The 22,390-nt window shown below is 42.7% G+C and overlaps 1 protein-coding gene across 6 annotated transcripts in view; it reads left to right on the top strand.

The window, feature by feature from the left end:
- BCAR3 (BCAR3, NSP family adaptor protein) overlaps positions 1-22,390 on the top strand; it is a 167,854-nt gene that overhangs the window by 117,255 nt on the left and 28,209 nt on the right. The window contains exon 1 of one of the 6 annotated variants that reach the window (XM_006021843.3): positions 11,645-11,831. The exons of 4 other annotated variants lie outside the window; for them this stretch is intronic. In XM_006021843.3, the coding sequence (XP_006021905.1) occupies positions 11,748-11,831 (84 nt within the window). In that variant the 5' untranslated portion in view covers positions 11,645-11,747. Of the gene's footprint in view, positions 1-11,644; positions 11,832-22,390 lie in introns of those variants that run through there. One more of the 6 variants, XM_025201913.1, reaches the window with a different exon arrangement.

The raw sequence follows: 22,390 nt of genomic DNA, 5'->3' as shown, positions 1-22,390 counted from the left end.
CCCCTTGCTGAAAGGAGTACTTCTGGGGGCAAGGGGAGGGACTTAGGGTGGCAAAGGGGCACCTGTCAAGGGGTGGGGCTACCCATGCGACCCTCAACAGCTTGCCAAAACTTGGTAAACGGCCCTCTGTCTGAAATTGCCCGCCCCTGCTATAGAGCCTGGATAAAATAATGGCATCAAGGAAAACCTCAAGAAACTAGCTTTATAGTATAGTTGTTCCACATGTCCTTTTCTACAGCTGTGAATCCTGAATGCTGACAAAGGGAAATGGAAAAAGGCCATAAGTATTTGAAAACAAAATGCTTCAGAAAACACTTGGCACAGTACAAGAAAATGCAGTATGGAGAAGACCTAATCAAGAGCTTATGGACCTTTACAAAAGACCTGATGTCTTGAGCAAGATAAGAGTGCAGAGAATGAAACAGGTAGAGCATATTGTGAGAACTGACAAGAGAAGGTATGTGAGGCAGATTTTGGAAGCTGGGCTGAAGGGTATCAGACTTCAAGGCAGACCAAGGCAATAATGGGAAGATAACAAAAACTGATCTGGATGGGTTAGGTGAAGATGCAACAAGGTGGAAAGAGATGGCTCAAGATAAAAGGGGATGGAAAGCTGTAGTTAAAGTGGTTATAAGCTCTTGAGGCCTGTAAGACTAGAAAGATAGGAGACTAGTTGATGGCTGCACTTCCCAGAACAGATTTTACAATATATTTCAATGTTGTGAGCCACAAGAGGGAGTGAGAGCATAGTTCGTTGCTAGACCCAAAATGGAAAGGATTTCAGGCTCTGTGAAGAATCAAAGGGTAAAAACAGACATTGCATTTGAAGTGATTCTGTTTGATCCTAATCAAAACCTGGGAGCAGCTTATCCCTTTTCCCACATAGCCCTTTTCATTTGTAGCTTGTCCCTGGAGTGAATGGCAGTTGATTTGAACTAGCTGCGATTGTCCTGGAAAAAGTGTCATCTTGGAATGAAAACAGATATTGGTTTTATCCCAGTTCTGATTGTCCTGAGCTTTGATTTGCATCAGAACAGACGTGGGACAAACAAGTCTGGCTGTTTATTTAGGTGTCTTGTGGAATACATTGCTCACTTCACGCCTCCTACCCAATCTGCTACAGTAGAAATGAAAATTTGTTTTTTTGTTTGGTTTAAGTCATTTCCAATCCCATTACAGTTGTTCACATGTGCAGTATTGCCCTCCAGCAAGACAGTGAAGGCAGTCCTCAGCAAAGGGGAGGAAAGGAAGTATGGGGGACAACAAGGAATGTGAACTAACTCTGGCAAGAAAAGAAGCTGAGGGACAAATTAAACAGAGGGTAGTAAGGACGAGTCACATGAATGCTGTATATCTGCATGCATGTTAATTGTTAGGGAGAGAGCATATGATCAAGAATATGCGACAAAGCTCTTGGATTTCGAAGGGTCAATACAATTGATGCAACCTTTTACAAATAGCTTCCTTAGTGCAGCTCTTTCCATTAGTTCTTTGTAGGAGGAAAGAAAGAAGAGGAGGAGACTGAAGGGGGAAAGGAAGTCATTATAATAAAGCTTCTTGCCAGATCATGTGTGTATTGCTATGAAGGGCTATATTTTCAAAAGTACTTGAAAGATGCAGATGGGATTATTAGGATTATCAAAAGCTAAAGATAGGCACCCCTTCACACGAACCCGAGCCAAAAGCATATTGAAAATCAAATAGAGAGCAACTTCTATTCTACCTGCTGTCTCTTGTACTGTGAGACAGCCAGAGACTGTGTATTACATGACCACATATAGTGACTGAACAGAGAAAGGGGAAATGATTCTGACCTCTCGCACACCACTCCCTACAGTGCAAACAAGTGAGTTTATACCTGTTGCTTTTTCTAATGAATTATGATTAGAGTCTGAAGTTCTGCAACCTGCAAGAAACAAGGGGAAGGAAGGAGAGCGTGTGGGGAAGAAAGCATCAGTTACAAAAAGAATAGCCTTGTAAATAGATGGCAGGATGTGAATCCAATGTGGGACAGACATTCCAACTTTTGAACGTCAAATTTAAGTCTGGAGGCAATAGTAGAAGTAAGAAGGGGACCAACATGGTAGCTGTTTCTAGAGATTCCTCCCTTTTCCTTTCCTCCCCCATGGCCATGCCTCCAAAATGAAAGGCATTCTGTTGTGAACAATTAGGCATGTAGAGGTGTCCCTTCAGATATCAATCTGGAGATGGGCCAGAACCAGGGGAAGTGGGACCTGATGCCAGTGATAGTCAATACAAAGAGACTGCACATTTTCCCTGATTGAGGAATTTCTTGTGTATTAATAAAGAGCAAATAGTCTGAGGCCAAAGTCTTCGTCTAAATTAAGACTGTTGCAATCCTCAGGTTCAGATTGGTTTTGTGCTTTATTTTGCGCTCATGTTTCATTTGTAACACATTTGCCAACAGTCTTAAAGATGCCATTTTATAGGTATTACATTTCTAACCACTATCAGACCACATGCACTGTATAATCTGCAAAAGCCCATGTTCTGTCTGATATATTGATGGTCCAGTGCCATTTGACAGGACATGTTACTAATTGGTTGTATGATATATGAAACCAGAGATTTATGTATTGAACATTGCACAGTGCGATACAATGTCATGCCATTCTGGGTTTACATCCTCACTCTCTCTCTTCTTTTCTTTTCTTTTTTTTTCTAATTTTAATTTCTCTTAGAAAGCAACGTAGAAATGGGATCATGATGTTATATTTCCTTGGTGAATATGCTAAACTGTTTCAAATGTTTAAATGTTTTATTGATTTAGTACAGATTATATAGGGTGAGTCATCTATTTCCTTATCTGGTTTGAACTAAAATGCATATTATTCCCATATCACATGTACTTAAACCTTTACATACTTATGTACCTAAATTACAAGTATTATATGCATCTGAAAGCAGGTCTCAGGCAGTTTTCCATTGGTTTCAGTAAATTATGTTAGTTGTGAGGTTCTAGACTGATTTGTTTTGTTTTGCTTTGGTAAAGTCAAGCCATACGCAAGTTTATTTCGAATATATGTGTCCATCTTTCTCTCTCAAGCTTAATTTCAATTGTCTTTGACCCATTTTAAGCTCTTTCTGCCATATTTAATTTGTGGTTGCCAGAAATACCAGTCCTTTTGCACACAGCAAAGCCAGAGCAGCATAAATGTGTTGTTCTTAAAGCTTCATCTCTCTGGGAAGGATTCTCCTAGTGCAATAACTGAGGAAGACAGGCATAAGGCTGGTTTCTGAGGCTCTCTCTGGAAGGCCAGGCATAGGGGGTGCCTTGGAAATGGGCTTAGAAACAATTTAGGTTTGTCAGTGGCATGTTTGGGCAGGTGTAATTTTAGACAGGTTCTAGGATAGTCCAGATGGGTGGAGGACAGAAAGAGGATTTAACGCTACTCTAATCTCAACACAGAATCTTGCTCCAGTCTGATTAGATAATTTAATGGGTCCCTTCTAAGTGTTAAAACATTTCCAGTTTCTTAGAGATTTAGTATTGGAGTCAAAAAAGGCAGCCAGGAAAAACATAAATGCAAATACTGTCAGGTACGTTCAGATTCCTGCCTTGCCAACTTATACAAAGCTGAAATACAAAACAGAGCTAATTGTTCATTTGGTGCCTGGATGTGTTTGAAAGTCACCAGTAAATCAATATGAACTGGGGTGAGGGGGAGAAAAACACTATTCCAAGACATTAGGCCCACATTCTGGGTTGCTATCAAGAAGAAAGTAGGGTGGAACAGTGGGGAAATGATATAAAAACCCCTTGATGGATCCTTTGTTTTTCTGAACACCAGGTTGATGTCCCAGTGTGAATTAGAGTAGCCAGACTACAAACAGCAGTAGAAGTGGGTGCACCATCTTGCCACTGCCAAAGGACTCTGCCACACTGCAGTGATTCTCTTCTATTGAGCTACATCAGCTTTGGCCTGTTTTTATGCCAGTGGTACAAGACACAGGTCAGACCAGTTTCCGGTTCCTTGTCAGTAATATAGCCCAGCTCTTTTTCTTCAGCTCTTTGTAAAGGGGGTGCTCACTTGTGTGTTCCTGGTCCCTTGCTCTTTTTCATACTCACAACCATGCCCATAGATTCACAGAGCCATGTGTGCAACATGGCATCAAGCCTTGGTGAAGACAAATATCCCATTAATTTTTACATGTTTTTTGGCACAGTTAGAATTGGTTCAGAATAATTATGTAGTATTTGTTATCTAAATAAAGCAATCTTTATTTCCTGCCAGTTGCACTGCTGTTCTTATGAAGAATGCCAGCAGTTGTCATCCTAAATAGGACAGTGTTATTTTTCTGGAGGGCCAGGATCATTATTTCTGGCATTCGCCCATTGTGAGTAGTCACTTCTGAACAGATTCTTTACTTTGACTATCACAATAATGAGCTGGCAGTTGGATTTTATGATTTGTGCCATGCTGTTCATCTTGGATTGTTTAACTTTTTTCATTGCTGCTTAATAACAAGCCTTCCAAAAGAGAAACATACACCCACATCAAAAATATACTAGGCCAGATTCACCAGGCTGTCTGTGCAGCCCCATTGAAGTGAGGAAGCTGGGCCTGCAATCAGGGAGTCTCCTGGAGGCCCTGCACCAACTTTTCCCCCTCTCATGCGCAAAGAGAAGGAGAAGAAAAAGGAGAATGAACCAGGCCCTTTGAGAAAAACCTCATGACTGAAGACTTTTCTTCCCCTTATACGTAGCTATGGTTTGTTTGTTTTTTGGTGTTTTATGGTCGTTTGGGAATCCTAGGGCCAAATTCTACCTTGACTTATGCCTTGAAAACTCCATTCAAGTCCAGGAGGTATATTGAAGTATTGGTGCTTTTTGCTACCTCTACTTCTCGTGGAAATTGGTAAGCAGTAAGGTCCCATTCCTTGTGAGCAGGACTGGCAAAATCTATTCCTAAGATCGTGTCCCTATGTGGAGGCCTTTCAGAGCTTCATTTGGTAAACTGGAAGAACACACTCTTATTGTGGAACAAGCACATTCCTACCCTACACTCTCCCCTCCCCCTGAAAATGAAGGTTTGCAAATAAACTGGGAATGTACAGTCTCACAGCAAACAGCTGTGCAGGGCTGCTGAGGTGCTCCAGCTGGTTGCTGGCTTTATTTCAAAGGGCAGGGTGTTTCCAATCAGCTGTGGAACTGCTAATGAGCTCTAGCTGATCAGAAAATGAGCACCTTTGAAGTAAAAGCTTCAACAGACCTCTGATTGCCTCCTTGTTACTTTGACAACCCAATGTGACGTAAGCAGCCAGAAATGAGCTGACCAGAAATGAACTATGCAGGTTCAGGTGCATAACTACTGGTAGATTAGCCTGTCTAGGCAAACTAGTTGCTTTCTCACTTGGTACATGCCATGCTCCATGTACCTCTACGTGTTTATTCTTCCCTTCAACTTTTTTTCTAAAACTTTTCATACTGTTGAGATAAGATTACCCTGTTTGGGGCGATTCCCCTCCAATCTTCAATAAAGGTAGTCTGTTTACTAGTCCCTGGTCATATGGTACTTACTTCCCAAATTGGCATTAAAAATCCTTGCTTTCACACTTCATATTTCATATGGCAGATCTTTTGTAATTTTGAGAAAATAATGTGTCCCCTCTCTTTAGAGTACATTGAGCGCTCTGAATTTTTCTTCTGCTTCAGAAATAACAATTTCTATTTCCCTGTCCTCATTCCCATTAACTATTCCGACTTCTTTGCCTTGTTCAATGCTGTCTTAATTGAGAACTGAGACAAAGAATACATGTAGTTTTGGGCCATACACTGATAATCTTAATCTCAACCCCATAATGGCCCTATCTTTTTTTTTCCCTTGTTCTCACTGTATTTATATAGCTAAAAATAAATTTTACTATGTGTCTTAATTTCCTTTGCCAGAGTCAAACTCAGCTTGACTTTTGGCAAGCCGGGCTTTATTCCTGTACTTCCTGACATCCAAGACTTAGCTTTCTTTGCTAATCAGTTCATTTTCCCATTCTTCATAGATTGGTTCTTACTTCTAATATCCTTTTTGAGCTGCTTATTCATCTGTCTACCCTTTAAACATTGAAAACCTTAGATACCAACCCACTTTTGTCTAGGCTTCCATTTAACTGAAACAGAATCAATTTGAGATTTCTTAATCTAAGGTTACTTTTAATAAATAGGTCCTCTGTAGATTGGCTGATTACTAATACTTGGTCTAAAATAGCATCATCTCTTCTTGGTTTTGATTGTTTGGTGAAGAAATCTCTTGGTTTGCAGATCTAAAAGAAATTGGGTCTTACAGTTATTGTTTACCAGACCATGAAGAAAGCTAAATTCCAAGGCAATGGCTTAGCTGTTTCTCTTATTCTCCTTGATGCCTGTTATGGATGTTTGCAGCTAGAGGTGAGAGAAGCCAAGACCCCAGCAGAAGAGGCAGTTTGGAGAAAGCATTTCTTAGGGGAGCTGTATAATAGGGCTGTGCGAAGCTTCGGGTGCTGATTCAATTCAGAGGTGATTTGGCCCAGTTCGGTGGCCAAATCTCCAAATCTGAATTGGATCGGGGGACCAATAAAAAGGTCCGAATTGATTTGAAGCTCTCGAAGGGGGAGGGGGAGAAGGCAGGGAGGTCTGTTCTGCGGTTTCCTCAGCCACACTGGAGTGGCGAAGTAGATGGATTGGAGCCACCCACCCCACCCTCCAGTGCCAGCTGGCCAGCCCCCAGGATGTGCTCCCTCTGCTCCCTTCACTCCACCCCCTTCTGAAAACAGTGCCGAAAGCAGTGCTGGGCTGTATCAGCCAAGTCCTGCTTCTTGCATGTGCAGACACAAGTTAACGAAGGCACTCCTCTTTGGGGCCAGATACTGGTATCCTGGGTTTTGTAAAGGCAGTTTTGGCTTTGTGAGTTTACAAGAGAGAAGCCTGTGTTTGTGCACTGGAGGTACTGTGAACCCTTGAGATCATACCCCTGCTCAAGAACAAGACGACATTTGATGCATTTGTAGTTGATAATAGCTGACAAAAGGGTTTGGAATTGAGCTCTGCATGGAAATCGCCTCAAATCAAACTGCTTCTGTGGCAAGAAGTAAATGATCTTTTCTACCAAGTACTTTTTTTTTGCTTGAAATCTTTAAATATGTAAATGACTAAAATTAAACATTTGCAGATATCATTCTCCTAAATATAAATACCCAATCCCATTTTGAACCTTGCTAAACTATGAGCCCAAATACTATCCTATATCATTGAGTTTCAGAAGCTTATTTATATATTGTGCAAATTTGATTCGGCTGCAGAAGTTAATTTTGTTTTTGTAATTAAATCCAACTTTTTATCCACAGCCATTACTGATATTTTTCATTACTGGTAGTTACTCTGTTTCACCAGAGATTTTAAGCAGGGTGGATATAATTTAAATCAAATTGATTTAAATCACTGGTCAGGAAGCCTTGATGGTAATCATTGTTCTGCTTCACCATCTTCAAAGCAGCTTCCTCCTGAGAAGGAGCACTTCTCATGATGTTGTTTCATTCGGGCAACCAGGCCTTGCATTTCTTTGTTATACTCCTTGCATTTTGCATGTATGCCTATCTTACCCACAGGTAGAGGAACTTCATTACAATTAGAGGTGCACTGATACACTGGTCCATATTGTATCGGCACTGATAAAAGGAAAATTGGCATTATCAGCAATTGGTTTTATTTTTTTGGCTGACGTGGCAATAATGTCACCAATAAATGTCACATGCATGTGCGCAGCCGCAGCATGTATGCAGCTAGCCCAGCAGCTTGGAGACCAGCATCTGGCTGGTAAGTCTGTTGGGGGAAGGGGTTGGGGGGGGCAGATCGAGGTGCTCATGGTGAGGGAGGGGCTGGGGCTGGGGCAGGCACTGCCCAGCTGGGGAGGGACAGGGTGAGGCACAGGATGGAGCCACAGGGAGCAGAGCAGCTCCCACTGCTGTGTGCACCCCTGGGGGAGGCACAGGAGGTGTGTGCCCCCGGATTTGCATGCGGGGTGAGGGCAGGCTGCTGCTGCAGGCTGGGGCTGGGCTCTTCCCAGTGTGGGGTTGAGCCGGGGCTGCGTTCAGGGCAGGCGATGGTGGCACTGGGAGGAGGACTATGGGGTGGAGTTACAGCCACTCCATTATTCACCGTAGCCCCCCTCGGCCCCCCTGTAGCACTCCCTCCCAGCACCGCTGCCACCCACCCATGGCCCCAGCCTGCAGCAGCAGCCTGCCCTTGGCCCACACATAGATCCAGGGGGCACGTCCCCCATGCACATGCCTCCCCCAGGGGTGTGTGCATTGTTGGAGGCCCCCCTCTGCACCTCCTCGATGAGCCACTCTGCCCCTTCCCCCAAAGAGACTTATCAGCTGGACGCTATTCTCCAAGCTGCTGGGTTGCATATCAGCAATCAGATCAGTATCTGCCAATGTGGCTTGTTAATAATGGGCTGTTGGTATCAGCCCAAAAAATATTGATCGATGCACCCCTAATTAAAATATTCCCAAACAGGGTCTCTTTTACAGCCTGGCAAGCCTGCTGCCATGATAGGTTTTCCCTTTCCCATACCATTCCCTCACTAGATCTCAAATCAGTGGAGAGGCTGTACTCAGAATCTTATTGCTCAAGAGTTCTGGAATATTCTGCTCAAAATGTTTCTCTTTTGTTTCTACTGCCTCTCCTTCCTTGCATTTATCTCCAGACTCCTCCTCCTTGCCCAGATCTACTCCACCCCCAACAATCCTTATTCATTTAATTTCGTGAAACTTTGCACTTTTAGAGAGAAAGGGCTTGACTCTGTGTACACACACTTGCAGAGAGACAATAGGGCTGATGGGTATGTAATCAGGTCTGTTGTCTCTCATCTCCATATACTGATATATATATACTCCATACTGCTATATATATGTACTCCATATACTGCTGTCTCTGGAGGCACAACTCCACAGTTTGAGAACTGAAACTAAGCATCACAGAGATGCTTAATGGGATCTTCTAGACTGAGCACTGAGTCCCATTGGGTCAACTGGTTTTCTTTAATCTTTACTAATCTATAGAGGAGCCCCTAGGAACCCCATAAGATTGGGCCCCTAATATAGTCTGTGACCTGTTGTGACCTACTTATAAGACTTTTCTAAAAAGGTTACATGAATATATTGTCTCAAATAGTATACAGGATGTTTATAAAGTCCTTGTGCAACTTTAAACTTCAATAATTTTGGATTGACACATGATAGAAGCAAACTGTAAATGGTGATTGAAAGTATAATTCATTACGTTTTTTAGCATAGTGCAGGGATTGTCAACCAGGGGTACCAGGGGTACCTGAGAAGGCCCTAGGGGATACGCATGGGCAGGCTGGGATGGAGCGCTGCCACGCACCATCCAGTCCATCCCACCATCATCCCCTCCACCCCCACTTTGCATCCAGCCGTTGGGGGTAAACTGATCCAAAAAGGTTGAAAACCCCTGGGATAGTATAAGCTGTGCATAAGGTAAGGATCACAAGTGCAATTCATTAAATCACTTGGCCGCAACTGGAAAATGTTTTCTATGAGTTGGAAAGTTAGATTTAATGATGTATCATGAAAGATGGCAGTTATATTGAAGCCTAGAAATTTGAACTGTATTGTGTTAAAACGTAATAAATTATGCTTTCAGTCACCATTTACAGTTTGCTTCTATCATGTGTACATCCAAAGTTATTAAAGTTTAAAGTTGTACAGGGACTTTATAAACACCGTGTATAATTAGAAGTAATAATTCTTATTCCATGATGATATCTTTGAGCTTTAACATACTGTAAATTAAAATTATCTTTATATAGGTTTATGTTTTTTTAAAAGCGTCTTAACAAAAAATCAAATAATATGATTAAATCAAAAAAGTCTGATTTAAATAAAAATCCTTTTTTTTTTTTAATGTTGATTTTTATCCACCCCTGATTTTAAGTCATTATAACAGTTGCTATACTGCACATTATAGCGTCTCACACTTACAAAGCTGACAGTGATTAAGGCTTTTTGATGCAAGAGCACAAGCCATAATACTGCCTGAGCTCAAGGGTGCGCTCCCAGGAGCTGTTAGTGATATTGGGCCTGTGAGCATGCGTATACATAGGTCCCCTCCAATCATTTTGTGTTCCATGTTCCACCTGAGTTTTGTGCAACTTTTGTAGCAAGTCAGATGTCTATTCAGTTATCTCATTACAAAAATGCCAAACCCTCAACAACATTTATAAATCTGATTAAATCAGCAACTCCTTCCTGGTGCAGAAGCATCACACGACAATTTTAGTGTTTGGTATGTCTCCCATAGCTCAATAGTGTGTGGCTGGGTTATCTGACATCCCTGAATACACAGCTCCCTCCTGCCCTAAAATGAATTAGACACATTGCAGATCCACAGTCTTAGTGCGAGGAGGTGAGTCCCCCACTGGACATCCAATGAACTACTTACTAGAGATGGGGACTGCATCTGGATATGTTGGGGAAGTAGCTCTCTGGCTTCCTCAGTTGGTGAACAGCAGCAGCACAAGCTTATGTACCTCTTTTTCCCCTAAAGTCAAGCAAGCCCTTTAAGCTAGGTACAGACATTCAAAAAGCCCGAGGTGGAATCCATCTAAGTTATGCAGCTCTCTTTAAGTGGTATAGTTTAGATCAGTAGCGAACAGAACACACATTCGCCCTTTGTTTTGGGGGGGGGAGGGAAACCTTAGACTGGGCTCCGCCATTTTTAAATCAGCCTGTGTGTTGAGCTGTTCTGTCACAAGTATAGACCAGTTTCTGATCACTTATACCAGTAAAAGTGTAATGTCTGTAACTGGCCTTGATGTCTGGCAGCTCTAATCTCCTGGAGGATAGTAGCTTATGCATAAATATAACTGCTACTTTTTCTCTGTGGACTAGTTTTAACTTTGACTATCTGAGCTGACACGTTTTCAAAGCTTACACAGTATGATCTCCTTCCCAACAGCTTGCACAGCCGTGTGGGACCTGCACCAGGCTCTGGTTGTTTATAGACTGTCTTAATTAAACACCAGAAGGTTGTGTTAGCCATTCTACTAACAATGACCAAGCTGATGTTCTTGGCCTCTTGCTACTGTTTTCCTGTGACTGGTTGCCAGAAACTTCCTAATTAAAAACAAATAGATTCAGCCTTTTCCTTGGTTACCTATACCTTAAGGATTTAATATCTTGTTTGACTATGAAAAGGTAACAGAATCATGCAAACCCTAAGCAACCACTCTGTCTCTCTCCCTTTGTCGCTTGTATGCACAACAGAATTATTGATGTAACATGTACATACCTTGTGTCTGAGGAAAGACAGCTGGAGTGACTGATCAGATCTATAGAGGCACAGAGAGTGACTCAGGTATGGTACATTGTCAAAAGGAAGAGTTTGCCTTGAGCTTGTGACATAATGATTCCTACATTGCAACCCTGATCCAAGGGGATACCAAAATAGAGGCACTTTCTCAGAGGGTTAGAATTTCATTGGTGAGTGGAATAGATCACGAGGATGCTGGCACTCTCTGTATGGCAGGGTGGAAGCTAGCATGCCAGAAGTCACTAAATTGATAGCATCAGCTTTAGCTGAGGAAATATTCCCGGGCTGATATATGAGTAGGGGGGAGTGTAGAAGATCTGGCAGGCAGCAATGCAAACAAGCTCATTTGGTAGCCTGTGAAAGTTGCTGGTGGTGACTCTTTATCTTCAGAAGGGTCTGCAGAACAGAAGATTTGAACATGCCCAAGGACTGTAATATTTTTCAAACTCTGATAGCAGCTCTCTGCTGTTCTTACCACCGTAAGCCCATGATGGGAGTCAAGGTAGGCGCCTTCTGTGATAACAGTAAATATTCTGTATGCTACTCAGGAACTCTATATTCACAACTGTTTTGTGTTTGCCATGACAGTCTAATGAAGTACATATGCTTGTTGTAAAGGATCTTTTTATAATCATTCACAGAAAGCAAACGTCTTGGGACATTTGTAAATCATGCTGCTTTATTCAAGATGCCCAAATATGGATTTAGATACCTAAATTTAAGCAAGTAACTGTGAAGGGTCATTGCATTGAGAGCTTCTGCTTTCTATTTGGGTAATATTGCTCAGCAGTTCTTTAATTAAATCTTGGTTTGGCCCCGGGAGCCAACGTTCTATAATGGAAAGGAGAAGCATATAAAATACTTGCATTCATTCAAGGTCATTGAGTCTTTTATTTTACCTTTTCATTTAGTTTAGCAACATCACAGGCAGTTTAGATTTTATTGTTATGTTTAAAATGTGAGATCTTATTTATAAAACACTAAAAATGTTCAGAGTACTTTCACAGGCATTGAGTAGATTGAGCCAAAATTGCAAATTAGGTTTTAAATTTTGACATAGAGCTTGGGTTTCAAGTTGGCCTATGTTTAAAAAATGAAGATGAAACCATGTAAGCAGGCTCGCAATTTCTGCCAGTTCCGTGTATTAATATGGGGTCTTCAGGGATGAGTATCTCTACGTGTTAAAAGTTATTGTCTGTTGTCTTTGTAATTAGAGCATGCCAGCTTCCTCCCAAAGGGGATTGAGACCCCTTCAGTTCTTGGACACAGGGGAGTGAGTGCCACACAGCTACAACATAGAGAGCTTTTGTTCTAACACTGAGATTGTTTTTTGCTTGTTTGTTTTTTAAGTGTAAGGATGCCTGTAATCATTACAGGCTCTTTTGTGGTAATGTGAATCCTACCCTATCTCAATACCTGATTTATGTTTGGAAACAAAAAAAAACACACACTGGAGATTGCACAAGCTGGGGTACAGCTGAATAACTGGGGGAGTCCATCCCTGCTTGCCTCAATTTAATCACCATCAGTTGCCCAGGATCAAATTAAACATCCAGTGGCTAAGGAAGACTAACTGTCTCTCTCTCCAAATCCTATTAATACTACTGAGAGAGCAAGCTAATGTCAGATCCACGGTGCCCCTCCAGCATAGGCTAACTGCATTTAGTAGAGTACAGGCCTGCTATACTGATTAAGTTTGTCTTCATCGTTCCTTTCCTACTTGTACTTGCTCAGACAAAATTTGCTCAGACAAAATTCTGTACTGTCTTGAATTGTTTAATCTCTTTTTGCCTACTTTTATGGGTCATATTTTTAAGTAGTGAAGTGACTCAGGCCCCTAAATCAGTAAATAGGCACATATATAGGTATTGAACTCAGTAGACACAAGGCATCTGAATACCTTTGAATATCTGCACCCTAAATCCTAATGATTTTCAGCATTTTTTTTAATTTTGGCTATTTAGCTGGAAAGCATTGCTTGAGTTGTTTTTTTGACCACAAGATCATTGGTTGGTGTTCAGTTACTACATTGGCCTGAAGTGCCCTTTAAGCCAAAAGGGGGAATGCCAGAGCTTGCCATCTTCCGCATCATCGGCTTTCACTGGGACTTTGATTTGAGCATGTAAAACTCACAGAAAGTGCTCCCTAATCCAAAAATACTCTTCTTTCTCACTGTAAGACCCCCCACTGGAGTAGTTGTCAGTGTAAATGAGTACAGAATCTGCCTCGTTAAACTCACTGATTTTGATTTTATTAGTATTTTGTAGGCTATAACTATAATTCTGTTGCTCCAAGATTTTCCAAATAAAGTTGGGGTTTAGGGTTTGCTATCAGTACAATTAAAACTATCGTTCTTGACCATGCCCTTTGTTTAACTTGGCATGAATTTCTAATACTTAAAATAATGCCAGTGTTGTCATAGCAACTTTCCATTTGGTCTAATCCATATAGTCTCTGGAGAAACTGAAATGTTAATAGTATTTGCTTGCTGTATGGGGAAAAAATAAAGCCTTTTATATAGAAACAAATTACAGCTGGTGTCCTTTCAAAAATAAGGTTCTATTTAAAGAGGTTTCCAGCATTTAAAATAGATTTCAATACATGTGTTCCAGCAGGCTCTGCTGATTTATCTTAATTTCACTCCAACAAACTGCTCTTTTAAAAATACTTTAGGGTAGGGGAGTGGGGCTCATTTGTTCAAGGGAAAATTGTGAGAGGTATGAAAATGGATGGGAGTAGGAGAAGGCAAGTTTGTGAGGTATGGAATACCTCCTTTCTCTAGCACGTAGCACTGAGGACCACTCTGATGAGAACATAGGCCCAGTTGTCCCGTCACTTATATAAGGGTAAGACTACTAACTTTAATGGAAATATATAAATATAACCCAATTATACTAACCCTTCATTTTGACAGGGATCATCTTTATTTGTTGTAACAGAGGGTCAGATTTATCCCAACAAATTCATTGACATCAGTAGAATTACAGCAGGGATGAATTTGAACAGGAGACCAAATTCCACTCTATTGCACTCAAGTACATACACAGTAACTGCATTAGCTTGAGCTTTAACTGAGAGCAGAGCTTAGCCTACCATACAGCCAGTAAATTGCATGCCAGCAGGTATTATAGTGATATCCATGGGATCTGGACAGTGACACTGCAAACAGGAAGTACAGAAGTAACTGTAGTGACATACCGTGTGAAAGAGAAAATTATGGTTAGTTCATAACAAGTAAATGTTTATGGCTTTATACCAGAATGAGAGCAGATGGATGTTTTCAGAAGGTGCCCCCCTCATTCGATAACAATAGTCTCTTTCTTGATCCAGAGTATAAGGATCAATAGTTAATTCAGTTCATTGTTGCACTTGGAAAACTGATGTTTGGGAAGCAAGCTACTCAAGGAATGGTTGACAAGACTATGTATGTTTAGCTTGGAGAAAAGGAGATTAAATTGGTGGGGGGAGGACCATGATAGCAATTTTCAAATATTTAAAAGGCTGCCATGACAAAGAGGGAGAAGGTAAGTTTTTCCTTGTTATAGAGGGGAGGACACAGGGCAGCAGGTTTAAAAGGCAACAAAGCCAATTTACCAGTAGATTAAATCTCAAGGGAAAAAATCTTGAATAGTATCATAACAGTAAGGACAGTTGGAAGGAGCTGCCCTGAAAAGCTGTGGAATTTCATTCATTGGACATTTTCCAAAAGAGACTGAAGCAGCATTTGTTTTGGGGTGGGCTAGAAAGTGCATGTGATGCATCTGTGCAAGGGGGTTGGACTAGATGATGCTTGAGGTTCCTTCCAACCCTGTCATTCTAAGATTGGCCGCTGCCTGTAGAAATGGGAAGAGGCAGAGCTCCTGGCTCCTGACAAATTAATCCCAGTTGAGGTGACTTTCAAATCGGTGAAGATTTTTTGGGGAGAAATGTTTTTGTTTTGTAATTCAGAATCTTAAGAATTCAGATGCAACCACGATGATAAATATTGAAGTAAAGCAGGATGAATTAATAAATAGCCATCTTGACCTCAGACCCCACAGCAGCATTTATCCAGCTAATATGTTCTTCATAGTTGGAAGGGGAGAATCTTTTCAAGTATTTTTATTTTAACTGCCTCCAGTGATTCACCCTCAGCTGAAGCTGTGCAAAAGAGGAAAGCGATTCAAGTTATCAGGGCTGCCAAGTTTTAAAATTTCCCGTGTATAGTGCTACATATTACCAGTACTATACTGATGTTAGGAATGTAATGCAGGCAGGCAGCCTTGTATAATAATCCACTTTTTGCAAGTTCATCCAAGATAAAGATGGCACTTGCAATAGCTTTTTATAGATGGTGTTTTAATTAATATTTCTTCAGTATGTCGTGTTCTAAATCTGTTTCACTGGCATCCTTGGGCTTTATGTATCAAGTTTCAGCATGTTCTGAGAAGATATGGGATCTGATCATATGAGCTTACAAATCGTTCCAGCGCAACCCAGCCTGAGGATCTTTGTAGTCAGTGCTACATGTGGTGGTGTTGGGGAGGCACTTCTAGGAGGACTGACTTAGCAACATACTATGAAATTTCACATAATTCTCAGCACTTCAGTTCCCCATTGACCTGCCTTTGGGTCTGCAGAGAGGTTTCTTTTACAACTTTGCTATCAAGGCTGATTAAAAACATTTGATTTTTTAAAGGACCTTTTGCCCCTCCCAATCTATTTGCATGTTTTGAGGTTCTTTGAGGGGAAAGCTCACTACCCTGAGCTTTCTTGCTGCTTTTACTTGGAGTATAGGATTCTACTCGAAGGTGGCCTTTGTCTCAAATGTGGGTGTGCCACCTCTCACTCTGCAGTGGATGCCCTAAAGCTGTTCCATAGAAAATGTTGCTAAAGTAGCCATTAGTACTAGGGGTGCACCAATAAAGATTTTTTGGGTTGATACCGATGGCTGATTATTAATGAGCCATATCAGCCAATACCGATCCACAGTTTTGGTAAGAGAAACACAAACAGCTTTTGTCACTCAAATATAGCAAAGATAATTCTTGCTTCTTATCAGTTAATGTAATGGAAATCATTAGAGGCAGGGGCGATGCGTAGGGGGTGCACGCGGCTGCACATGCACCCCCTATAAAAAGGCACCGCCAACACTCAGCGGTGCCTGCAGGCAGTTGCTGCTGGCCACCCCACCACCGGCAGTGCCAGTGGTGTCTGCAGGCGGTCCATAATCACTCCTAGCCGCCACCACCACTGTCAGCAGCGCCTGCGGGTGGTTGCTGACCCATGGTCAGTGCTCGCCACCCCTTCCTCTCCCCCTTGCTGACCGTGCTGGCAGCATCTGCGGGAGCTCTCCGCTCACCGCTGCTGGGCTCCTGCCGCTGCACTTCCGCTGCCACCAGCAGCCGTGCCCCCCCAGATCCTAAAACCTGAACTTAGTTTTTCCTCTTTTGCTTACCAGGGGTTCTCAAATTTTGTGATACCATGTCCCCAAGTGGTGGATGGCAGTGGTGGAGGACAGGGAGCTCACATGCGGCAGCTGCCACCACCATCTGTCACTGCCGCGCACCGCTTTCCCCACACCGCCACATGTACCCCCGGGAAGTTTGCGGCCCGCTTTTAAGCTGCTCACAATCCCTCAGGGGGTCATGACCCACAGTGTGAGAACCCCTGGCTTAGACACAGTTCCCTTCACTGCAGTGGAGTGTCGTGTGAGTGGATACTTCAGCATTCAGCCCCTTAGAAATACATTCAGTTCAGGAATTCCTCAGATAAGTTTGATAATTACATTGGGTCATGTCCTACAGTCCTCAAGATTTACCAAGGCAAAACCCCAATTGCAACTGAGGGGAATTTTTCCTCAGCAACCAGCTGAATAGAGACATTTGGGGCATGTCCCTATGAGGAGCACCCTTGTACACGTGGTCTGGTGCATGGCAAGTTGCCCCAGGTGGGGTAGGGGAGGCTGGGGCCCCAGCAGCCTTACCTGTGGTCCTGGGGTCCTCCCGTGGCTCCAGCAGTGGCAGTCCAAACACATAGAGCCTGGGCAGCACCTGGAGCATGGCTCTGGCTGGCCAGGCTCTGCTTTCAGGTGGCACATGCTGCAGCCACATGCACTGCCCTGCGTTTTTCTGGAGTGTATTTTTTTGACACCAGGATCTCTCAGTATCTAAAAAACCTGCCACACTAAAAATTAGCAGCATGGCGAATGCCTGCATGTGTGGTGCGTGCAGTTTGCAGCACCGTAGATGGGTCTGCAGTGCCACAAACCACATGTGTGTGGTCATGGGGACATGCCCTAGGATTTGACTTGCTCTTATGATTTATAATGATTCAGAGCTCATAATTTAAAGGTGAAATACATATACTCTGACTGTGAATGAGGTCATTTCAGGAATAGAATGGTTGTAGTATTAGTGTTGGGTTATGGGAAGGGTACACAAGATCATATGGGCCTGATCCAAAATCCACTGGAATCAATAACAGTCTTTCCATCATCTTCAGTGCCAGATCAGTATTGACAAACATGTTCTGTTTAACACCTGGAGTGAGCACTTCTGTATAAATGTCAGGCAGGCCCCATTGTTTCTGCTTTGTGGTGGAACAAGGGTACCTGGTAAGGCTGTGCAAAGTTTTGGTCCCTGATTCAATTTGGCGGAGATTCGGCCCGATTTGGTGGCCAAATCTCCAAATCCAAATTGAATCAGAGGACCCTTTAATCTCCCCAAATTGAATCCGAACCCTCTGAATCGATTCGGAGATTTGGACATAGACACATTTTTAAATGTTTTTTTTTACATACCTCTAGGTAGCAGGGGCTCGTGAGTGCTGTGATGCTGGGGTGCATGGAGTGTCCCACAGAAGCATGGGGGGCTCCCCAGCACACTCAGCAGCAGACCCAGAAGGGGTCCCCCGGGGAGTGTGCTAGGCCCCTCCCCCGGCTCAGTGACTGGTGCTTCCTGGGTCTGGTGGGGCACCTGGGGTCCCCCTGCGGCTGACCACTGAGGCGGGGGCGGGGGGGCGGGGCCGGCACGCTCCCTGGCAGACCTTCAAGTGGACTGAAACCACTTCTGGGTTTGCCACCAAGCACATGGATAGTCCCCCTGTACTCCTGGCTAGGTGACATAAGCTGAATGCCAACAGTGTGCACATGAACTGCTGCCAATACACTAATGCACAAGGGAAGTGATTCTTCCCCTCTGTTTGGCACTGGTGAGGCCACATCTGGAGTACTGTATCCAGTTTTGAGCCCCGCACTACAGAAAGGATGAGGACAAATTGGAGAGAGTCCAGCAGAGGGCAACAAAAATGGTGAGGGGGCTGGGGGACATGACTTAGGAGGAGAGGCTGAGGGACCTGGGCTTATTTAGTCTGAAGAAGAGAAGACTGAGAAGGTTTCAACAGCAGCCTTTATCTACTTGAAAGGTGATTCCAAAGAGGATGGAGCTGGACTGTTCTCAGTGGTGACAGATGACAGAACAAAGAGCAACTGTCTCAAGTTGCAGCAAGGGAAGTTTAAGTTTGTGATACCGTGGGAAAAAATTATTATTAGGAAAAAAATTCTCCCAAGGAGGGTAGTAAAGTGCTGGAACAGGAGCAGTGAAATCCTCAGAGAAGCTGTGAGTGTATTTTTTGGAGGTTCTTGGAGGTTTTTAAGACCCAGATAAACAAAGTCTTGTCTGGGATGATCCCATTGAGGATGATCCTACTTTGAGCAGTGGAATGGACTAGATGACCTCCTGAGGTTCCTCCCAACCCTAATTTTCTATGATTCTATGACATTGGTGGGGGGGGGTTCCTGAACTGATTCACTCATCTGTAATTATTATGCTCTTCTTTGCTTTGAAAGTTTCTTTCAAAAGTTGAGCTTTCCTTTTTCAGAAGAAGAATCTGAAAATACCACTGCAGTCTGTTGGGGTTTGTTTAATGTCTGCTAGCTGAACTGTGCACACACAGACAGGAAATAATTGAAATCCTATCATGAGGATGAAGGACCTAAGGGACTTGTATGACTAGAAGATGTTAGTGAATGGTTTGATGAAAATCTCATCAGAGTTTCAGAGTTTCCTTTATCAGGAAATATGAGACCTGCTGAAACAAGTGTAACAGTCCTTAGATGTCCTTGGAGTAAACAATACTTTATCAAGGGGATATAGAGAAAGATGACAGTGAATCCCCTAAGTGACCGGAAATAAAGTTGGAGATGTTGTGTGGTAAACATCTTGGACAGCTTCCAGCATGTATCTGAAAGAGAGAATCATTTCTTGCCTTAATTTCTGTGAAGTTGGGGGTTGTTTTTGTTATTATTACTTACCTATTTTTAGGGCAAACCAGGATAATTCAGTTTTCTTCTGCCTATCCTCTGGTTATTATATTGTTCACATCTTTGAAATTCACAGAGATTCAATTTGGCTTATTGATTTCATATTAGATTTGCATTTAGCTTATCTTCTTCCAGTTTGAGCTTTTGGGGGAAGGAGGGAAGGCATGTACATAAGAATCGATGTGCCTGCTTGTTCACTAGCTTACTTATGTTGCTTCATTGACTTGGCTTATTTCACAACAGATTTATACTGAGGAGAACAGCAGATCATATAGCTAGTCTACCAGTGGAGCTATCTAGTTGGTAAACAAAATAGCTACAGAATAATTGTCACAGTTTATAATTCCCCAATGTGATTAATTCAGTGTGGAGAATTAGGAGGAGGGCCTGATTGTCTTTTTCTGCAGAATCCCACCTGCATAAATAATAAATAATCCTTTTCACTTGGATGTATGGATGGTAGGTTTTAGTGGAAACGTCTCAGGACAGGAGCTTTTCAGATTTCATGGGTACACTATAAAGTGAAAATACAAACACTTCTCAGTTAATTTACCCTAAACAAGCAAACTTGAGTGGACTCTCTTGGGCATTGGTGGTATTTTTCCAGTCTTCAGCATGTCACATAGCCACTATTTGCCTATGAAGTGTGTCTTCACTTACAATCTTACATAGTAGCAAAATAAGCCTGTTAAATTAATGGCAGGTATATATACACCTGGCTTTAATATCTCTTAAATGGAAATCCATCATGAATTTTAGTAAATGCTACAATTTTAATTTTAAAAATTGTAAAATAATGGTAATGCTGATATGAAAAATGGGGCCTTTTCTCCTTTTTTTTAGAGATGTAGGTTTTTGTTTTCATTGGGTTTCGTAGGCAGAATTCCCTACTGAGGGACTTAAATGAAACTAACTAACTAAATAAATAAAAATAAGCTAACAAAGCAAGACAAGAGAGCTCTTGATACAATATGGAAAAAGTTTTACTTTAAAAAGTAAAATCAGTATATCAAGAGATAATTAAAGGAGCGACAGATTAACAAAATATGGCTCAGTTCATAGATTTCATAGACATTAGGGCTGGAAGGGACCTTGGAAGATCACTGAGTCCAGCCCCTCGCCCAAAGGGCAGGAAGTCGGCTACGGTCATAGGATTCCAACAAGATAAGTATCCAATTTACTCTTGAAGGTGTTCAATGTAGGTGCTTGAACCACCTCCGGTGGCAGGCTGTTCCAGACCTTGGGGGCTCGGACACTAAAGAAATTCTTCCTTATGTCCAGCCTGAAACAGTCTTGCAGTAGTTTATAACCGTTTGACCTCATCATCCCTTGGGGCGCTCTGGTGAACAAATGTTCCCCCAGATACTGGTGGTCACCCCTGATAAACTTATAGGTGGCCATCAGATCACCCCTGAGCCTGCGCTTTTCCAGGCTAAAGAGCCCCAGGGCTCTCAGCCTATTGTCATAAGGTCTGTTTTCCTGACCTCTGATCATGCGCGTGGCTCTTCTCTGAACTCTTTCAAGGAGTTCTGCAAGGAGATTCCATTGAGATGCTTGTGGGAGTGTGAAGTCAAAGCACCTCTGTGTGGGCACAGGGATCTGCTCACACTGGTTCTCCTTGAAGTTTATGAAAGAGTTATTCCTCCTTGGAGACCCTAAGAAATGTGAGCTTCATATTTCTTGTTTCTGTACCAGAGAGAGTCATGTCACAGTACAGGCTGAAGTAAGAAGACCATAAAAGCTGGATGTAGAAAAAAGACTTAACCACCCATTACTCCATCTCCCTGCAAATACAGAACTGAAGTAATACTGTTTTCAGTTTCCGTATTGTCAATTACTATTAATTGCTTGGGGTTAATTGCACGATTAATTTAGACCAGCTACATGTGCAAAGTAACTATCATGCCATAAAAAGGTCTATACAGCTATGAAGTTAGAGCTGGAAAATGTGTAATAACTTTATAGCTGGTTTCTATCCAGCTTTAATTGGCAAGTGAAGTGAGGAAGCTATACCCTTGTGGCTGGGAGCCATGTCAGTTGACGGCTGGGGCTCTGAGCCTCAGGGGTGCACCATATGCTACTGCTGCTGGGAGGCCTGCAAATAATGGGACTCTCGGCTGTGGCAGTGTCCCACAGCTGTGAGTCTCATTAGCTGCGGGACTCACAGCCATGGAAGCTTGCCATTTGCCAGTGTGGGGGGAGCCCATGATGCAATCCAGGGCTCCCTCTTCACCAGCAGTAAGGTGTGATTGGATCTGATGCTGGATCCTACAATCATGCCTCCTGCAAATACATGCATGTATTTGCAGGAGGCATGATTGTGTGGTTTGCACATCAGATCCTATCACATTTTTTACTTAAGGACATTTATAGACATGCTCCAGGAGGTGTGGCGGTGGGGGGGGGCACTTTAATTAGAGCAGCTTCAAGAGCTGCTGTATGTAAAGCACCCTGGAGCGTCATGTGTACCAACGTCCGCAAGTTGAAAAATAGTGGTGGGGGTGATTTAACTAAAGCTCGTTGAACATGTGATATACATGAGTATACATGAGTGATATACAGAGTAGGAGTTCTGAAGATATGGGAGCCCAGGAAGGGTGGCTGTACCTTAAGGAAAAGATCCTTTGGGCACAGAGGGAGATGATCCCGATGCAAGGAAAAAGAGGGAAAGGGGCCAAGAGGCTTCCTTGGCTGACCAGAGAAATCCAGGGCAGCCTGCAGACTAAAAGGGGAGCATATAAAAAGTGGAAATGGGGAGA

This window comes from Alligator sinensis, unplaced genomic scaffold (genome assembly GCF_000455745.1).
Source record: "Alligator sinensis unplaced genomic scaffold, ASM45574v1 scaffold199_1, whole genome shotgun sequence".
NCBI lineage: Eukaryota > Metazoa > Chordata > Crocodylia > Alligatoridae > Alligator > Alligator sinensis.
This window is presented reverse-complemented; position numbering and strand designations above follow the sequence as displayed.